This window comes from Syzygium oleosum, unplaced genomic scaffold (assembly GCF_021117445.2).
Source record: "Syzygium oleosum isolate NSW1041296 unplaced genomic scaffold, Sole_v2.1 Sole_v2.13, whole genome shotgun sequence".
NCBI classification, from domain to species: Eukaryota; Viridiplantae; Streptophyta; class Magnoliopsida; order Myrtales; family Myrtaceae; genus Syzygium; species Syzygium oleosum.
In genome coordinates this window covers 7,478,466-7,498,103 of record NW_026607497.1, presented here as the reverse complement: position 1 = coordinate 7,498,103, position 19,638 = coordinate 7,478,466, and the positions used below count along the sequence as shown (strand labels likewise).

At 37.7% G+C, this 19,638-nt stretch overlaps 1 protein-coding gene across 3 annotated transcripts in view; it reads right to left on the bottom strand.

Moving 5' to 3' along the window:
• Nucleotides 1-14,580, bottom strand: part of LOC115675883 (BEACH domain-containing protein B) — a 39,974-nt gene extending 25,394 nt beyond the window's left edge. For 2 of the 3 annotated variants that reach the window (XM_056317304.1, XM_056317306.1), the window contains exons 1-15: nucleotides 14,401-14,580; nucleotides 13,574-13,789; nucleotides 13,009-13,072; nucleotides 11,629-11,863; nucleotides 10,677-10,853; nucleotides 9,804-10,130; nucleotides 8,944-9,166; nucleotides 6,468-6,536; nucleotides 4,302-4,739; nucleotides 3,637-3,961; nucleotides 2,690-3,121; nucleotides 2,452-2,610; nucleotides 2,126-2,275; nucleotides 167-322; nucleotides 14-55 (exon numbers count right to left, since the gene is read on the bottom strand). In XM_056317304.1, coding sequence (XP_056173279.1) covers nucleotides 14-55; nucleotides 167-322; nucleotides 2,126-2,275; nucleotides 2,452-2,610; nucleotides 2,690-3,121; nucleotides 3,637-3,961; nucleotides 4,302-4,739; nucleotides 6,468-6,536; nucleotides 8,944-9,166; nucleotides 9,804-10,130; nucleotides 10,677-10,853; nucleotides 11,629-11,863; nucleotides 13,009-13,072; nucleotides 13,574-13,695 — 2,919 coding nt within the window. In that variant the 5' untranslated portion in view covers nucleotides 13,696-13,789; nucleotides 14,401-14,580. Of the gene's footprint in view, nucleotides 1-13; nucleotides 56-166; nucleotides 323-2,125; nucleotides 2,276-2,451; nucleotides 2,611-2,689; nucleotides 3,122-3,636; nucleotides 3,962-4,301; nucleotides 4,740-6,467; nucleotides 6,537-8,943; nucleotides 9,167-9,803; nucleotides 10,131-10,676; nucleotides 10,854-11,628; nucleotides 11,864-13,008; nucleotides 13,073-13,573; nucleotides 13,797-14,400 lie in introns of all 3 variants that reach the window. The other variant, XM_056317305.1, reaches the window with a different exon arrangement.
• Nucleotides 14,581-19,638: the final 5,058 nt, after the last annotated feature.

Below are 19,638 nucleotides of genomic sequence, written 5' to 3'. Positions count from 1 at the left end.
TTATACAACCAACCTTCTGCAGAACGCTGAGATAAAGTATGATTACATCTTCATTCTGAATCAAAACAAATGAAAAGCAAAAAAGTATGTCTTAGAAGCAGGAGCATTAAATATCATTTTATGCAACTCTTGCGACTTTCTAAAACCAGAGGCATCACTGAGTCACCTTGACAATAAAGTTAGACTTTACATCAAATCTTCCATCTACAAGCATATCAAGGAGAGCATTCAGGAGTGCTTCACTGGGCTGCCATTGACATAAGTCCAGTAGCAAACTTTGCAGCGTCTGGTAACCACTGCCAACAAGTGCTCTGAATGCAATCTGCGAAAATGAAGAGATGAAATAGCAGAACAACCTAACAATTAAAAGTTCTAGCACAAGGATTATTTCTGCTGCTGGGTGGGAAAATACAGTATAAAGCAAGATTATGTCAAATCAACAAAATGAATATGCTCAGAATTAGAAACCTACCTATGTATAGGTCATTTTCAAAAGACCTATCTTTCAACATGTTAAGGATGACCTACTCATTTTTCAGATCTACATGAAAATATTTTTATTACTATATGAATGGAGGTTACCCATGATCAGCGCTCATTAAACATATGCCAAATAGGTTGTCTTAATGAAAAAAACAAAGTCATTTCATGAAAATCCAAACACAAGTAGGTTGAACATTTCGCACCATACTGTGGGCAGGTTTCACAAAAATGATGTGCCAGCATGAGCATAAATGGGCAAAGTATGAACTGGAACTGTCAAACTGTTGTCCTCACCACACTCGATGTTCAAATGATTCCATCAAACCTCAGTTTTATTGAAAGGATCAGAAATGATCGATAATCTTCCAGAAGGCTCTTTTCAATAAGGAAGAATTAGAAGCTACTAATTTCAAAGGAAGGTATTGCAAAATGAGGAACCAGAAACGCCATTGCTGTGTCTTCAAGGTAAAATGACTAACCAATTTGTACAGCCTCTGTAGGAGTATTATTTTGCCTAGAAAGGCAATTTCAATTATTGTAACCCCAACAGTTTCACCTACTATCTATGAGATCATTAATTTTCTTTGAGTAAGATCATTCACTAAATACAGCTGAAATATTAACCACCAATCAATAGATAATGAAAACACTCTAAATATCCTCATTCTCTGAAAGGAACCGCCCATTAGATTAATATTATTACTTAAAGCACAGAATTCCTAATTTATCCCTGAGTATTCCTACTTTACAGTTGCCATAACCACAGGAACAGCATCTCTGAAATCGATGAAGATAATGACCTTGAACTATTTAATAGCAATAAACAATATATAAGCTCTTGTCACAACAAGCCTACCTGAATTTAATAAATTCACCCATTGTAGACCTGGAGTCACTTGACTGGAGGGACTAATGTAATTCAAGTCAATAGGGACAATGATTTATTACCATTGCCGAATGGAAAAATTTCAATATGGAATATAACAAGCATTGTAATATTTGTAAAAGTTGTTCCAAAGGCACGGATCCACATAGTGCAGCTATCTAGCTAGCCTAAACCAAGGTGCCACAATCTCACAGTGTCGCTGCAGTGATTCCATGTTCCATATTTAATGAAGTAAGGCATGTCCAAAGTTATGCACTCAAATTACCAGGACTGCTCTAGAAACAAAAAGGATTTCTTGACAAGATCAAAAATTAACTTTAAGATATAATTTTCCCGCACAACACAACCACAACTATGTTATTGCATCCAACAATGTGAAAGAAATGCTGAGAGTGCATTAAATTGAAATGACAATCTAAACCATTGTCATGTTTAGATTACCTGCTGCAAAATCAATATCTAATGTAGCTGCACAGAGGTAGGATAAACAACAAATGAGGATGTTAGGACTTGACGTTACAGGCTGTTGGCTAAAGTCATCAAAGATCGAATAATCCAAAATATACTCTTAAAGGAAGAGCTAAGTCTAGAGATGATATGAACAAGTTAAAACTACAAATGCTCTGCTTATCACCATGCCCTGGTAGCTTGTTTAATGGAAGGAATATTTTGACCACCAATTAGAGGATAAAGTAATGGTATTACTAGCAAAATAACTATATACAAATGCATTAACAACTATATACAAATTTTTACCTTCGAGGCATCATTACCGGCGAGAAGACAAGTGAGAGTCTGAAGGACATTCAAAACCAACTCCTCTCCCTTGACCGTGTCAAGATTACCATTTAATAAGGAGACAACATGCAGAAAGCACTCTCCTTCTCGAAACAAAGCCTGATAATACTGAAGACAAACAAGTTCCTCAGTCAGATATCAAAAAGCCCATTCGCCAAATTGACATGGAAATAATTACTGCACTTCCACAGCCCCCTCCCCCTGGGCTGAGGATAAACCCCATTATCCCAAACACAGCCGACTGATTGGATGGCGAACATAAAATAAAGAACAAGCAGATTTACCTCCGAATTACTCTGCACCATTTCTCTAATTCCAATCAATAGATCAATAGACAGCTCCACAAAGCTTTTCCCTCGTTCCTTTATTTGAGTAAAAGTTTCTAAATATTTAGAGCATAAGTACAAGGTTGCCTTTTGATCTTCTGTAGAAGATGGAACAATCTGGGAAGGCAAAAGATTTTAAGTTCTCTGAGCTGTACAAAGTACTGAAGCCTGTACACTAAACAGAGAATAATATTACCTTCATGAGTTCCAGAATGTGATTAAGCACACAGCGCCTCAAATCCTCCTCCCAGAATAAATCAAATAAACAATCGACGGATGTGCTGCTAACCAAAATAGATAACTTTGCATCATCATCTGACGACAAATACTCTGAGAATATATTCATGACCGTTTCCATGCTTTTCTGCCAATTCTGTGCTGTCTCAGATGAATCAGATCCCTGAGACTTCTCAAGAGATGACCCCGTGTTTTCAGCCCGTCGAACTTCTTGGGCTTGGATGCACACCACCTTGAGTATTCGAGGAATTGCATCAAGTGCCTTAAATGAAGCAAGAGTTTTCTCCACTGAAAGTTGTAATATATGAAGAAGACTCCTTGCAAGAGCACTGGACAGCCTGGAGTTGCAAGCAGACTGTTCAAGGGCATCTAACAAAACTGATAATTCAGGCTGCCACAGCATGAGATAGAGAAAGAAAAACATAAGGAGTTGCAACAGTACTGGTGCACAGATAACTACAAAAACGATAAGAGTTTACCACAATGAAAAACTTTAGAAAAAGCTAAAGAAATTTCCATAAAGGGCTCTCTATCCTATTTTAATAAGTGTACTCCAGAGTACGCGGAAAACTGAATCATGAATGCTGAAAGCTCCAAGCATTTGTCCAATCTTCAAGATTATATGGCCATCGGAAAGCATATAAATCGCTATATGATACTTGTATCAGACATTAAGACTTTAGTCGTCGGATACTTACAATTATAGTACCAAATTATACATCTTTTTTGCAAAACCCAAATTATACCACATCTAAATCAATACTAATGGCTAATACTAGCTGTGAATCGCATAAGATGCCTAAACTAAATTTCAAAATGTATTCCACTACTTTATGCTGCTAGATAGCACCAGCGGGATAGTAACACGTATCATACAAAATTCTTAAAACAAGGAAAGGGAACTACCAAGTTGTGCACATTTTCATGGGATGTTGCAGCCAATTCAACAAATGAAATAATTTCCATCTGAAGAATTTCTGTGTGACCGGCTTTTAACTGATTGACAGTGAAATTGGAGTAAGATACTTCACACATTGCTGAAGAACCCTCGTCACCTTTGCATATCTCTGTACATGATTCATGGAAGGCTGGGCCAAAATAAAAGAAATTTTCAGAGAAGAAGAGCTCCCATAACCCCTCATCCCTGAATACTTCAAGCAATACAGGTAACGAAACAAGAACTTTCCTAAAGGCATTAAGACTGAAGTGCTGCAAAGTATTCATGAAGATCCTGCAAATTGTAGACAGGCAAGGAAATTAAGAAAGAGGAATGAGATACCACATAAACGATGCAAACTTACAAATCGCAACCACACTTTTGAGTAATTATTAATAAAAATTTTAAATAAGTAATAGTCCATGTTAGCTATTTCGTCCATATGGACATTGAAGTTCCAGTTAGAAACATACCAATCCTAAGATTTCTTAATCAGGATCCGAATCTTTACTAGACCACTGTCTCAGGTTTCAAATATTAGACTTGAAAGCATAAGATCCAAACAGGGATGTCAACCACCATAAATAAAATCATCATATAGAGGACTAGCAGCTTTATAAATCTCATCATCTACCTTAAATGGCTTGGCAGCTCATTTTGATCTGAGCAAACCCTGATGCAAGGGAAGACCGTAAGAAGAACCTTTAAGACCCACTTAACTGAAAGTTCACCATATGCAGGGTAGCCAGGCATCGCAGTTCGAGTAAGTGCTCCTTGGACATGATGAGAACTAACAACTTCTGGAGCATACAGAAAAGAGCATAGCACGATGCTCAACTTAACTATATAATCAACCCATAGATGAGAACTGAAGCCATCAGATGGAAGTGTAATGGGAGATGCAGGATTTGTTGTGGATTGATAATCATTTTCCAAATTATCTTGGTGAGGCAACACCTTGTCCTGTTGCTTGTGTTCTTGGAATACGAAAGCAGGAGAACAAAAGCTATTTGCAAACTTATGAATTCTTCCATTTTCACAAAGGAACTGCAAGTTGCTTAGATTCCCAAAGCTGTGTGATGGTTAAGGTGCAAAAATTCATAACAGTTTTAATGAGAGCACTAGCAAGAGAAGAACCAAACATAAATCTAGTGACAAACGATTACCGATATATAAATTCATGGTATCAATTACATAATTTTTTCATGGTAAACAAAAGCTGAAGCATAGGGAACAATCAAAGCAAATGGCATGGTTTGAAGAGGAACAGTAAATTAGTTGTACCCAGGTCAAGGACCATACAACATAAGACAAGGCTCACGTGTTTGTCAAGAAATAAGGAGGGCATGTTGTCAGAAATATCTTAAAACTGATGTTGAGAACCCTTGTTTATTTTGATGATCACAAATTCTCATTAAGATCTATGATGAGTTAATTGAGGGAATGCAAAAACACTGTGCTAAGACAGAAGCATAAAGCCAGAAGTTGGAAGTTCTGCTACATATTTCGTACCTGAGAAAAGTGACATGCATTAACCAAGCTACCTATCCAAAAGAAAAAAGAAAAAAAAACTATAGAAAAACCGTCATGTTCTAGATGAACAAAATATCATTAGAACGTTACAAAAAGAGAAAGACATGCATGTGAAAGGGGAAAACACTGATGGTTAATAAGAAAGAACTTGACAAAATTCCAAGTTCTGCTAGTGACAAGGACGCAGATGGCAGAAGGAACTTTCACTAAGCAAATCTTGTTTATGAAACTTAATAAGTCAAGACCTAGCTCATGGCAGTAAATTACATCTGTCAGGGATCTTCACAGCCTTGGTTTGCAGGAAAATCTCGGGTTATTTGACTGAGTTATTGGAAATTGAAAATATCTGGATGACCAGTCACATATAGATGATTGTGTACAGCTAGCGACTGGGACGATTTCCGAAGATATGGAGAGTCTATTACACCCAAATGAGATATAAGCTGTCACTCTCATGGAAATTCTAGAAGAGTAAGACGAGCAATTCAAAGACAAATATTCAACTTTCAAGTAGAGAAAAGTTTACTACTCTGGCAGTTTTCTACTCTTGCACCTCATACATCCGTTCTTTTGTAATTCTAATGCTGGCAGTTTGTCAAATTCATTTAAATCATTCTTGAGTATTCGTTTTTGTTTGTATACATTGGGGTATAGTGATTGTCATTTGAGAGAGAGTTCGCCATGACGTATAAGTACTTTAGTAGATGGGGGATTGTTCTCCTGCGAGCTATATCAAGAGGCTCTAAGTTCTGCCATGGAATCCACAAACCAGTGTAAGGAAAAACCTAGTAATGCAACTGTGGAATAAAAAGGTACGTTCCCATTATGAGGTATCAGTAGAAGGGGCTTACTCTCCAAGGTACTGGCAGAGTGCTAAGGGGCATCAGATCAGAGGGAAGGAACGAGTCCTGCCAAACTGTGGGCAATTTTGTAAAATTTGTTTAATGAGTGAATTCAAGCATAATTGGGCTACTAATGCTGGAAGAAAGAAAGTAGCTAAAGGTGGCCAAACCTTTATTAACATCGATCTAAGCTTCACTCTTGTTAACTCATTTGTTTATTGTCCTATTGTTGATTAAATTGTCTGAATTACCACACTTACACGAAATCTTTCGAAATAAACACCAACTTAACATAACAAACAATTCAACCCCCCCCCCCCCCCCCCAAATCACCGTCTTCTTGGTCGTTCTATTTTGCGCCTATGACACGTCGATCAAATAAAATGAGATCCACGGATTCATTAAGCAAATAGAGTAATGGATACACAGCTTCCCTGAGAACTTCCAATGAAAGAATATGAAGCCGAAGTAGATGCAGCAAAGGATTCTCATCTCTGCAATATAATTAAAATGTTAGAACATTGAAGCATGCATCAATATGCAATAAATGAAGATTACTATCTTAGAACCACATCCAGTGACAATTATTGATGCCCATTTCTTAACAGATATTTCAAGAGAAACAAAAACTAGCACATCAGTTGGCACGGCAACTCCATTGGATAAAGATAAACCTGCTGCTTTGTCATAGAGGCTATGCATTTCAGTTCCTGTCAATCTTATTCAGTTATAGAGAATCTTCACCATCAGTACTCTTGATGCTCCATGGAGTTTGGGGTTCACTTTGAAAATTATGCAGACTTTCGTGTATTAGTAAAAGGATTGAGTCAACAATGTGTGTCATTCACTTGTTTTCTCATGTCAATTCTCTTATTAGCAAAATTAACTCTGGAAGCAGAGAACGGAAAACCTTTTCGATTCAATTGACTAACTATGTTCGTATAACCCTCTATCCAGCTTTTGGCACTTAGTCATGTTGAAATAAGTAAAGACAACCCTGAATTATTTCCATTTGAGAATTTAAATCAACTAACTTATACTGAATTTCATGAAGTAAAAAGTCTATCCATCCAACACAATCTAGCAGCACCCAAGTGGATAACTCAATCAAATTTTCTTAGGGTTCGTTATAGTGTCACTGAAAGCAAGTAAACAACATAACCCTATAGCCATTTGAAAACCACTTCACACGTCAATTTAAGGAGGCGTAATTGATACTGCAATGCTTCACTTTCTACTCTATGATATGATAAGAGTCTTGTATATCTTGTATAATAACGTAAGTATGAACATGAGATTCATCCCACTAATGAATAATTGGTAAAGATAACTATACCAATTGATAATTATACCATAGTGCTTGATTAATTAGTCATAATATAACTTCTTGCAAACTATCTAAATAAATAAATTATGACAACATACAAGCATTTTGCCGAAACTTCATGATTACAGCATTTGTATCACATATATTGTAAACCTTCAAAATTTGGAAGCCTATTTTCTCCTTATTTACTTTTTTCTCATATAAATGATCTCAGAAATGATATAGTAGTTATTGCTGAAAAATTTATGTTCGTTCAAAGAGATCATTTCATTATGAAGGACAACAAAATTAATATATAATTCCTGTGCATAGCACAGCCTTTGCACCTAATAGCTAAGCAATTCTGAAAGCACGAGCTCCCAGGTGCAGGAAGCCCACCATCTTGGCACTAAAGAAGTCAAGAGACACAGCTCTATCTGAATTTGAGAGACAATGATTCTACTACTTCAATGAGCTTTGAGTCACAACAAAGTAGGCAGACCACTCACTAATGCTCACCTCCTATTTCCAAAGTAGAGACTTACACGCACAAAAGGCTTCTTGGCTTTCTTATACTTACATAGCGACAATTGAAAATGACTGTTCATTAGCCAGCACGCCCAAGTATGTCCCGATAATAAATCAGCCTCAGCAATATCATTTACCCACTTATTCTTGTCAAATATCTGAATTTTGTAAAAGTTAGTTGGCCAAGAAGCATCATCCAAATAGCATGGCTGCAACTAATCTTTCTCCAACATTCAAAATGCCAAAACTAACAGATGCCCCCGATGTTATAATCTTTCTAGTACGAGATAACTAATTTATCATCTTCACGCTGTCAGGAGATAGATGCTATGGACAAAGCAATATGCACAACAAATTAATGCAGCAGACAAACTTTGTCTTTCAATTGGCTAGTAGAAGTAGACAAAACACATCATTAAATACGTGTGTATAAGAATATATTTGTATTAGTGATACCTCTGGACCAAAGCAAAAAGAATGCACGCATCTTAATATTTAAGTATTTATGAACTCAACAATCAAGGCATAGATCATTTTCTCTGGAACATGATCGCGCCATTTAAGGTACAGGAGCATTATAGATTCTTTTGAAAGCACAAAAAACTTCCAATGATGGTGATACAGAGAGGGCCCTATCAAGCGCCATTCCTATTTCAGCATTTCTAAAGTCCAAAATTTTACCTTTGACTCAAAAAGGGCCAATGAAACTTTTTGAGATAGGAATCATGTCACCTTCAAGCATAGACTTATTTCGATGAACTTATTTTCCTTCCTAACTCAAATCATGTCTCTTCTTCTAGGAGGAGAGGGATCTACACGACATTGCTTTATCAATCGAAGCATTCACATCAGTTTACACGACAAAAACATTATTATGGCATGTCACTGATCAATAATAAACTTGCTGTTTATTTCACTGATTCAAGGAAATGATAAGCTAATGTGTGAAATTAGGATTATAATCACCAACTAAGGCTTGCAGGAGTAAATAGAACATTTTCTCGACTATATTAAAGTGGACCGAAAGAACATATCTTAGCAATAACACTGCTACTAAGTAAATATACCTTTTGTCAATGATATTGTAGATATTTTTCAAATTATACACGTTATTTGTCGGAAGTCCAAGTCCATCCAGTAAAACTTCAAGTCCTCCAATGCTTTTGAAATGGTTCTGGCCCCTCAGATTACCAGATAAAGCAGATAGAAGACTTTTCAAGGTCAAATGCTGAAGATTGAAATCCATAAACTGTTCTTTCATACTCAACCTTCTGATTACACGCAAGAGATCTGAAACATAAAGGGATCTTTCTGAATCAACAACTGAACCACAGAGATAAGCACTCTACCAGAAATATTACACATTTCAGATGTACGGACATTGCATTTCCAGTGAAAGCCTAACCCACTCCCATTACCTCAAATTATCATATCCCACTTGAAAAGCAGTTCTTACAGGAAACGAGCAAAAAAAATAAAGAAGGAATCTAATATAAGAAAGCAATAAGAAAGATTGACAGTATGCACATCTGCACCATTCGTATTCACCCCAGCTGAAGCAAATTTACCTTAAATTGTTGCAAAACTCGAAGTACAAGTTCATTCATTAAGAATGGCAAGTCTCACAAGTAACAAAAGGGAAGTTCTTTATAATAATCAAATATCAAAGGAAGAAAGACTCCGTTGATGACAATGCTCGTTAGCTATTCAAACTCTATGATCAGAAGAAATGAATGGGCCACAAAAACTAAAAATGTGATACTATATCTCTAAATTGGACGACGAGAATCTACATAGCCAGATGCAATTATGTAAGCCTAGCATCACGCAAGCAGCGAAAATCTTGAATGTCCACATGACCAATCAGAAATTTTCTATGCCCATACCATGTCAAATTCATGAAGCAACTCAAAATCTCCTACCTTACCTACTAACCAGTTAAGTCCACCAGCCTCCATCAAAGAAACTACGGCCTTCTGATGCCAAAGTAACCTTGCTTCGGACGAAGGAATGTCCATGACACTAGCAGAATCAAATACAGAGGGAGAATTCCAGGGCAGATTACAGCAACTGATACTGCCGTCAAATTGAGCCTTCTTATATGAATATGGAATCCAATCAATGAAATTATAAATTATGGACACAACATGTACGAGGATCTGTTGCAAAAGCTTGATCTTCTCTAATGTAAAGTTGGAGAAATTTTCATCAGCAGAGAGTGATCCAGTTATTGTCTTAAGCTGGACAACAGCACCTGCAACAAAGAGACCCTACATTATTAAATTTCATGGATGAGCAAACATACAAGAGACTCACATAAGGATTCCCATACAAAGTTCATACCCTAAAAAGCCAAATTCATTGCATATTTCAAGTGACAACAATATTTTCACATACTTGAGAAGTAAAGACAAACTGTTAACCCATTCCGACTTTTCACCATAAAGAAAAAAGGGAATAGGGATTCAAGAATAAGATTTAAGGAATACTAATTCAAGCCCAGAAATTATTGGGACATGTTACGCATGCACAAAATTAACTCTCCCAAACTCCCATGCAGAAATAAGAAAATGGCATAATCTAACACGAGATAGAAAGAGATCGAGGACAAAGAACAGTGCACAAGCACATCATTCTTACTATCAGCACATTTGCACCACAATCATGGTCCCCTAGATAATTGTCTTCCAAGAAAAGAACTTAAAGAAAGTAATTAAAACAGACATCCAACATAGCCGGTAACAGCTAGACAAAAACATGCCAAGCAGTTCCACATGACAAAGAGTTTGTATTATCCTACCTTTCATCAACGCTGTAAGCTTTTGTACCCCTCCATAATAGCCGAAGACTCTGCAGTTATGCATTGAACGTGTAACAACAGACAGAGCAACCAACACGGGCATGCCTTCAGATGTGACAATGAAGCTTGTAGAAGGCCCCACCAAGTTGATGTTTGATTGCATGATGCTGGAACTCACTGAATTTATTTGGGAAAGAGTCATTTGATTTTTATAACCGCAAATCACTTGCTTGAAATAATAAAAGGAAGCAGGCAGAGCTTAATTTCTTATCAATTTGGGAGAAAAACAACCTTTCCAGATCCGAAGCATTCGTTCATAAAGTTCTATTAACATCTGAGTCTAAGATACACTTCATTGTGCACGCAACTACTGAGGTCAATCTGGAACCTTAGACACTTCCACTTTGTATTTATGTGAACCTTTCCAGATCATAAGCATACATTGATAAAGTTATATTAACACCTGAGTCTAAGATACACTTCATCGTGCACGCAACTACTGAGATCAATCTGGAACCTTAGACACTTCCACTTTGTATTTATGTGACAACAATCTCAGTCGCTACATGGGATGAGCACAATATAAGAATGCTGCTCATTATAAAGCAAACATGAAGATCAGCAAGAAGCATGCACAAGTCTCCGCACAAAGTCATCCAGCTAAAGAAAGCTGAGTAGGCAACAGAAACCAAAGAGCTTATCGGTCTTAGAATAGGCATCATCACACCAAAAAAGTAGCAAAAAAACCTGCGTTTTCAATGAAGGAAAATAAATGCTGGCCAAAATGGATGAAGAACAATAATTGGAAAGCGGAATTTTCTTAACTAGTGATCAACAAGAAAGATGACTCTACATGCACAAAGTTTTCATCCTTCGAGAGATGGAAAAAAGTAATATCAGAAAAGCATTTCCACAGAGCACTTAACAAGACATGAGTAAAAGCTCAACTTACGCTCATTAATTAGTGCAGTTAACTGTGCAATCTCTTGAATGAAAATTGATATTACTCCAGCAGGATGTCCAATTGAGCATCCGCTAGCAATGTCATCGACATCTGACGAATATTCCCCCGATAGTTCACTTGAAACAGAAGCCTCTGAAAACTGACCATAATTAACCGGCTTCCAGTTCTCATATACAGTCAGGAACTGCTTCAGAAATACTTGAAACAACTTCTTCTTTTCCACCTAGGGTCCAATGATGGGATAATAAACAGTTGCACAGATAAATACCGATACAGCAAAGAAAAGGTCTGAAGCCACTCAGATATCCTAGAATACTTTTATCATACAGAATCCTTTGGACAAGAAAAAATCACAATGAACACTCGGGTTAGGGGAGGGTGGGGATCTCAAGCTGTCCAACAGTACCCGTAAAATATGCTCAAAAGGGAAAACACCAAAACCATAATGATGCAGACATTCCAGGAATATTGTGTTAATGTAAATCAGGGAAAAGTTTTAGTCCAAAGGTAGTACAATTAAATTCCTACACTATTTTGGTAACTTGCTCATTGCATTCAGCATACTAGCAGGGAGAGGATAATTTGTTAGGACTTCACAATAGAAATAGAAACTTCTCAGTAAATCAACTTATATTAGAGCTCCAGCACACAAAAAAACTGGTATTTTTTGCTTTTCCATCGAATAATTGCTGGTCAACAAATCGCCTGCATTGGTGATCTTTTTTATGACAAATTCAGAAAGTTTAAAGAGAAAAGCTCAACTGCCGGGCGGCAGCTGTTCCGCCGTAAGCAGATCCATTAATCATCTTCTCAAAAAATTTCGAAATTCAGCCTTGTCATCCTAACACATTCCTTGGGCCATGGCAGGATCTATTACAGAAGAACTCTTAATTTGGCAGTATTGATTTCATCCAGAGGTCAAAAAATTCTTCTGCCTTTAATTGCTCCTTCATTTAGGGCTATTTGGAAAGAAAAGATAGAAGGGCTTTCCAAAATGAGGAAAGTCCAGGAGGTTATCACTGGCTAACCACCTTATCTTTTGCGGTCTCTTGGCAGTATCCCTTTGGATATCCAGTCATTAATGGACTTTTAGGTCCAGCGGCAAAGAAACACCAGTCCTATTTATGCAGATAGCAAAACACACAAAAACAAGCTCCTGACAAAGATTGTTCATCCACTAAAGCGCGGTACTGCATCCATTTCAAGACACAGATATCATCTTGTCATGAAGTATGAAACATCTCCATTTCATGAATGTAAATAGAAAAAGAACAACTAGAAATTGCCTAATCATACCTAGAAAGAGTCTTAATCGCAAAACAATACCTAGAAAGAACATCTGTGGAAATTTGAGAAACTTCTAATTACCTTATCAGTTTCCTTTTCATATCTCTCCCACAATGTATACAAGATTGCTTCATCACCAACTTCGCTGGAAAAAATGTCAAGGAAGTAAGAAGTCAGGTGCCAGTCATAATCATATCAAAACCAAGAAACTGAATTTTCACAAGCAATATCAGTTTCCTTAGAGATAAGAACATGTCCTTGTGCTAACATAACATTCTCCAACTTATTCTTCATTCTCAGCCTTTCTAGAAGGTTTACAGCACATTTAGTAGGATGGACTAAAATCAAGGCCAGATGGGAAGAGAAATTGAACGGACCCAGTGTTCCTGTTCCTTTGTTCGGTTGTGACCATAGATACCTACCACCTTGATTCTAATATGCCGATACATTGTATGAAATCAGGTAATGCCACTCCCTAAGTGGTACAAAAGTTATCTTGTCAATCCAAAATAAGGTAATGCCACTCCATACTAGTTCGTCTAAAATAAAAATTATAGTGTGAGTCCAATGAAGTGCTTGGACTAGCAAAATGAAAGAGGAGAGAAAGAAAAAGAAAGTAGACTCTTAGTAGACTAGGCGATAGTACCTGAAGCGGATTTTTGGCGCTGGAGGTGGAAACCTCTCCCCTTGTAATCCTGAACCGGAGTCTCCAGTTTGTCCGCTTGAAGTCCTTCGAATTAAATCAGCAACACCCTTTACTATGTTCATGCTTTCGACCAAACTTGGAACTTCACCTTCTGATGATTGGCAAGGAGATACTCATCCTTGTTCAAGAAACAATCTACAGCCTGAGTACTCCAATCTGTACATTGAAAGAGTAGCCCATCACACTCCCAGAACTCCGAACACCCACCCGCTAAATCGAAATCAAAGATATGCATGCACACGACTCGCGATTAGCACAAAAAAATGGAGTTAACTACATTTCTTAAGTCCTTCACTTCATCGGTTAGACCGAAAAAATCTCAGAGAACGTCCCCCGAGACTAAGTTCCTCCTAATCAAGTCGACTCGAAAACGACTACCGTGCTACCGCCCCCTCCGAACGACGCGACACGAGATAGAAAAAGTTCGAGCTCAGCAAGGTAGTAAATTGAGCTCACTCTAGAACATCTACGTGGACAAATCGAACGGATTACGTCCCCGCGAAGACACGTAACAATCCTCCGTTTCTCTCAGGACTTCGCAGAGCAATGCAACTCCGAATTAGTAACGCGCAACGATCAGCGAAGCCTCGACCGCGGCTCGCGGAACGGACAAAGGCCGCGCACTGCCGGGACGGATTGAAAACAATTCAATCGACCGGAAACTCGACCCTCCCTCTCACGGACGAGCTGGCCGACCATTCTCGCCGATGATCCCCGGGAAGGATCGGGCCGCGCGCGATAGCCGGAAAACGGGAGGAGGACAGTACCTGATCGGATTGTGGTCGCGGAATCCGCCGACGAGAGCCTCCAGGTCCTAGGCTTTGGCCCGAGGCTTCGATTTGGTTCTGGGCGGAGATCTGCGTTTCCGAGATCGTCGAAGCTTTTTTTTCTCTCTACAGTGGCGTCGCCGAAACGAAAGAAATTGCTGTGCAGAGACGAAAGGAATTGAAAAAGAGAGAGAGAGAGAGAGAGAGAGAGAGAGAAAAAATGATGAGCAAATTAGACTTGAGCCCCGTAATTTATGTTTATTTCCGATAATGGCCCCTTTAATTGAGCCCGAAAAGCCCAATTAGCTCGGTCGCTAAGCACGGCCGGCAGCGATTATCGGACGAGAAATGGAAAAACGCCCGTTCGCCCGCCGGAATCCTCTTGAACTTCTCTTGTTTTCTGATCATACTTGTGAGTTCGCACGATCCCACGGCAATCAGAGACCGACTCTCTGGAATCGGGTTTGAAATCGAGCTCTCTAGTGCCATGTTGACACCCTTAGCAAATAAGAGACTTTTAATTTGTGAAATATCGATGTATCTCGATGTAAGGAGAACTTTTCCTAGGCTTTCTATTTTAACTTGCTCCAGAGTTCTAATTAGGATTTCTCCATCTCGTAGGTAATCGCCTAATTCAATACCGCCGATTTCAATGAGTTTGAATGTGCAAATTAGCAATGCGACTCTTCCCAATAAGCATTTTGTTTGATGATTTATATCTCTGAGTATAACAAAAACATTATTGTTTACTTATAATTCATTCTTATGTCATCAAGAATCCTTTACATTTTACCCTCAACTAAGAATTTCGCTTTTTATAGGGAGCACTTTTAAAAATCCAACCCGGCCCATTTACGTATCTCCAAACTTTTTTAGATACTTTTCTGTTACTTAGCGGGCCCGGTAGAGTGAAAGCTTGGCCCAGTTTAGTCCTATTGGGCCTAACAACTTTTGCCAACCTTACTGGAGTTTAGGAGTGCAATCGAGCCAATTGATGCACTGCCAGGCTCGAGCTCAACTCAATTCGCATACTTGATACTCGAAAGGCGAACTCAAGCTCGACGGAACATTGATTTTCTACTCGAGCTCGACTGGTTAGAAAATCGAGATATTGAGCTTAACTTGACTTGTCTCGATTACAATCAACTTATAAATAGAACTCGAGCTTGAACATTATGTAATTTTAGTATGTTTTATCTAGCTTACTAATTACTAAAAGCTTGATTAGGCTGAGTTTGCAAACCTATCGAACTGAGTATTAACAAGCTCGAGCCCAAGTTCGACTCAACAAGACACTCAAGTAGCTCAATTCGAGCTCAATTAGAAGTTAAGCAAGTCAATCTTGATAGTCATCGAGCCACGCACAAGTTACTCGCGAGTAGTTCATTCTAAATGAGTTCGCTCGAATCTATTCAATGATTAGGTTTAATTTACAACGAGTATGTTTAAGAAGAAACACAATATCTGTTTTTCATGGTTAACCATTAAGCTCCATTTATTTCCACTAGGGTCCGTTTGTTTGAAGGCAAAATGTTTCAAAAATTTTATTTTCCAATTTTCTAGTGTTTGAATGATGAAAAACTAATCGATTCACCAAAAACGTTTTTCATAGATCGAAAACAACAAACTTAGATTGTGAGAAGATAACTCTCGTTCTAGCAAAAATGGAAATCCACTTTTTCTAAACCATCAAACAAATAAAAACCAATCATTTTTTTAAAAATAATTTTCATAGAAGATATTTCCCTGAAATTTTTAGTGAAACAAACTAACCACGTTCCTGGATTTTAAAATCCAACCCATATTGACCGATTTAATCCGTTTTGACCCATATTCATGTAGTGTAAATCTAATGACAATACCCGACCCGACCCGTATTCTAAAAGATTTTAAAATCCAATTTAGAAAAAAACTTATTTCTTATAATATTTATATTGCTAAAATGCTTCAATGCAATATAAAATAAGTGAACAAATTTTATAATTTTAAAAAATAATTTTTATATATTTTTATATATCTTTTATTTTCTTTTTATTTTTTATTTTTAAAAATGAAAATTTTAATTACTTTTTCTTTTTCTTTTTCTTTTTCTTTTTCGGCAGGCCACCGGCAAGGGCCAGCGATCGGCTGCAGGCGAGCTCGACCGGCTGCAGGTGAGCTCGACCGACGGGCTCAACCTTGTCCAGATCGGCGAGCTCGAGCTCGCCGGACGAATTCCAACTCGTCCAGATCGATGAGCTTGAGCTCACCAGATTCAGGCGAACTTGAGGCTCATCCAAATCGCGAGCTCGGGCAAGGTCGAAGCTCGCCTATGTGACTGGCCAGAGAAGAAGGAAACAGAAAAAGAAAAGAAAAAATAAAAATAAAATAATTAAACATTCTATATTTTAAAATATAAAAAATAATTTTTTTTAAATGACACTTAAGCTTTTTTTTTGCTAGAAATGACACTTAAAGCTATTTAGCCTACAAGGATACAAGTTAATAACTTAAATGGGTTGAATATGGGTCTGACAAACCCATATTTGACCCATATAAACTTGGGATTTAATGTTGTAAATCCATTTTGACCTGTTTTCAAAATTTCAAGTGACCCATATTCAACTTGACCTACTAAAAATGAGTTAATTAATGGGTTTCTAACCCATGTTGCCACCTCTACAATCACCTGAGCTCTTCTCGTTATGTGTCATGCCAAGTACGATTCTTTGCATTTGATTATTCATGCAGAGATTACTAGATTTAACTGTCGGTGCGACAGCATATACATGTATAATTTTATTTTTATTTAATTGAAACACAATAAAGGGGCCTTATCACAAGACCTTTGATTATTAGTCAGGAAAATGACACAAATAACCCATGAATTTTGGCCTAATGTATAATGTGATTCATAAATTTTTAATTTGTACAGTGTGGTCCATGGACTTTTGATACATATTTAATGTTGTCCTTGAACTTTTAGTCCCTGAACTATATGAAGAAATTCAATATCATTCCTAAACTTGAATTAATGGAAAAATAGTTCAGAGACAAAGTTGAACATGTACCAAAAGTCCAATGACTACATTGAACAAAAATTCATGGACCACATTACATATTGGGCTAAAGTTCAGAGTTACATTTAACATTTTTAAGTTCAGTAATCGCATTACACATTAAATCAAAGTTCAAAGCCATTTGTGTCATCATCCCTTAATAGTAATTAAAAGTTTTACGTGGCAAATGTAATTGGGGAGGTGAATTAATCGAGGTGTCAAAAATTTCCTGACCCGAACACCACCAAAGTGTTACATGAAAAAGAAAGCATCACTCGCCATCGGCATAGTTAGTTAGCATCAATTAGAAATACGAATTCTTAATTTCGACTTCCCAACTTTTCAATTTTATCAATTTAATCCTAAACCTTCGTGTGAAATTCCAAAACAGTCATTCTGGTCAATATTTGCTAAAAATCGCTAACGTGACAGTCCAATTATAGCCGGCCGTCCTATGTAACACACCGCCAAGTCAATAATTTTTTGGCGAAAACTGGCCGGAAAAACTATATTGGAATTTCACACAAAAGTTTACGATTAAATTGACAAAATTTGAGAGTTTAGAACTGAAATGACATACATACAATAAATTTAGGACTAATTTGACAATTTATGCGATGATCTTATCGGCGCATTCCCCGATATATCGGCCTGGTACCTTTAGGCATTCGTTTTTAGAGTATTTCATACGAGACTTGAACCGAAGATCTCAAAGAGTTAAGCCGTCTAAGCCAATAAAACACTCGATCTCCACCTTTTTATGTGAAAAGAACAACGATAAAAGAGTCGTCATTGCATTTTAAATGTGGAAGGAAATCTAAACGGACCAATCAATTGGCGAGTTTGTGAGACAAGGATGGTCCCAAACAATAACCCACCAATCAGATTTAAATAATTGGGTGCTTAAATTGGCCCCATCTGGGAGTACGTCTCGTTACCCCTAAGCAACCATGTAAAAAAGAATAGTCCTATAAATTGGGCACGCGCCACGTGGACTTTGCTTAGCGCTCTAGATTTATAACATCAATCATGCTTTATGGCTCACCCACCTAACGAACAAAATGTACATCTAGTCGTCATCCACTTCATGTTTCTTTATGGGCGATGACTTTCTTCTTCTTTTTCTCTCCCTTTTTTCTAATTGCAGCGAAATATCAAATTAAATTAAATTAAAGTAAAGTAAAGTAAAGAAAAAATTACGAAAAACCATTTTCAATTGGCCTAAACCTTGAAACGAGAACAGAGCTGGTGGGTCATATATGGCGAAACTCGAGTTGTTTGTTTTTTAGCTGATTTTTTTTTGTTTTTTAGCTGATTTATAAAAATATATATGTTGTGGCATACTCGATGTCTAGTGGGTGTGCCATGGTTGCCCAATTGATGTAAGCCCTATTCAATCTTTTCTATGCAAACTGCAATAATATCCAAAAATGACTTTTTCATGTAACATCTCCATGATTTGGGAGGCCCCAGAAAACCCCAACCTCGCACCACCAAAATGCTTGATTGAACATCTTTCACAATGGTACTAAGGACGCGTTTGGTAACTAGCCAAACAGTAACTATTTCTATTTTTTTGTTCCCAGAATCAGTTTTGGAACAGAAATCCATTTGGTAAATATTTTGTTCCCGAGCACAAATTTCAAAAATTTGTTCCCATAATCAATTTTGAAACAGAATCAAGAAGCAAACAAAAGTTGCTTCTTGATTCTGGAAACAAGAATCAGAAACGGAAAAGAATTTTTTTTTTCTTCTTCTTGGCCTATGGCTGGTCACCGGTGACCGACCACAAGCCAGGGCCGGCAAGGGCGTCGTGGCCCTCACCGGTGAGGGCGACGGCTTGACCCTCGCCGCCTAGGCAAGGGCGGCGACTCGCGGCAAGCTACCCTCGCCTGTGGCTGGCGAGGGCCGCGACGCCCTCGCTGGACCTGGCCTGTGGTCGGTCGTCGGCGACCTGGCCATGGCCAAGGAAAGAGAAGAAGAAGAAAAAAAAAAGAGAAAGAAATATTAAAAATTTCAAAATATTATTAAGAAAAAGAAATTTTGTGTAGTTACCAAACGCATTTCTGTTCTTTTTCTATTCCAAAAATAGAAATTTTGGGCAGTTATCAAATACCTTCAAATGCTTAGAAATTGTTCCCGGGCACGGTATCAAAAAGAATCATTTTTTAACAGAAATTGTTTCCGGGAACAGAATGGT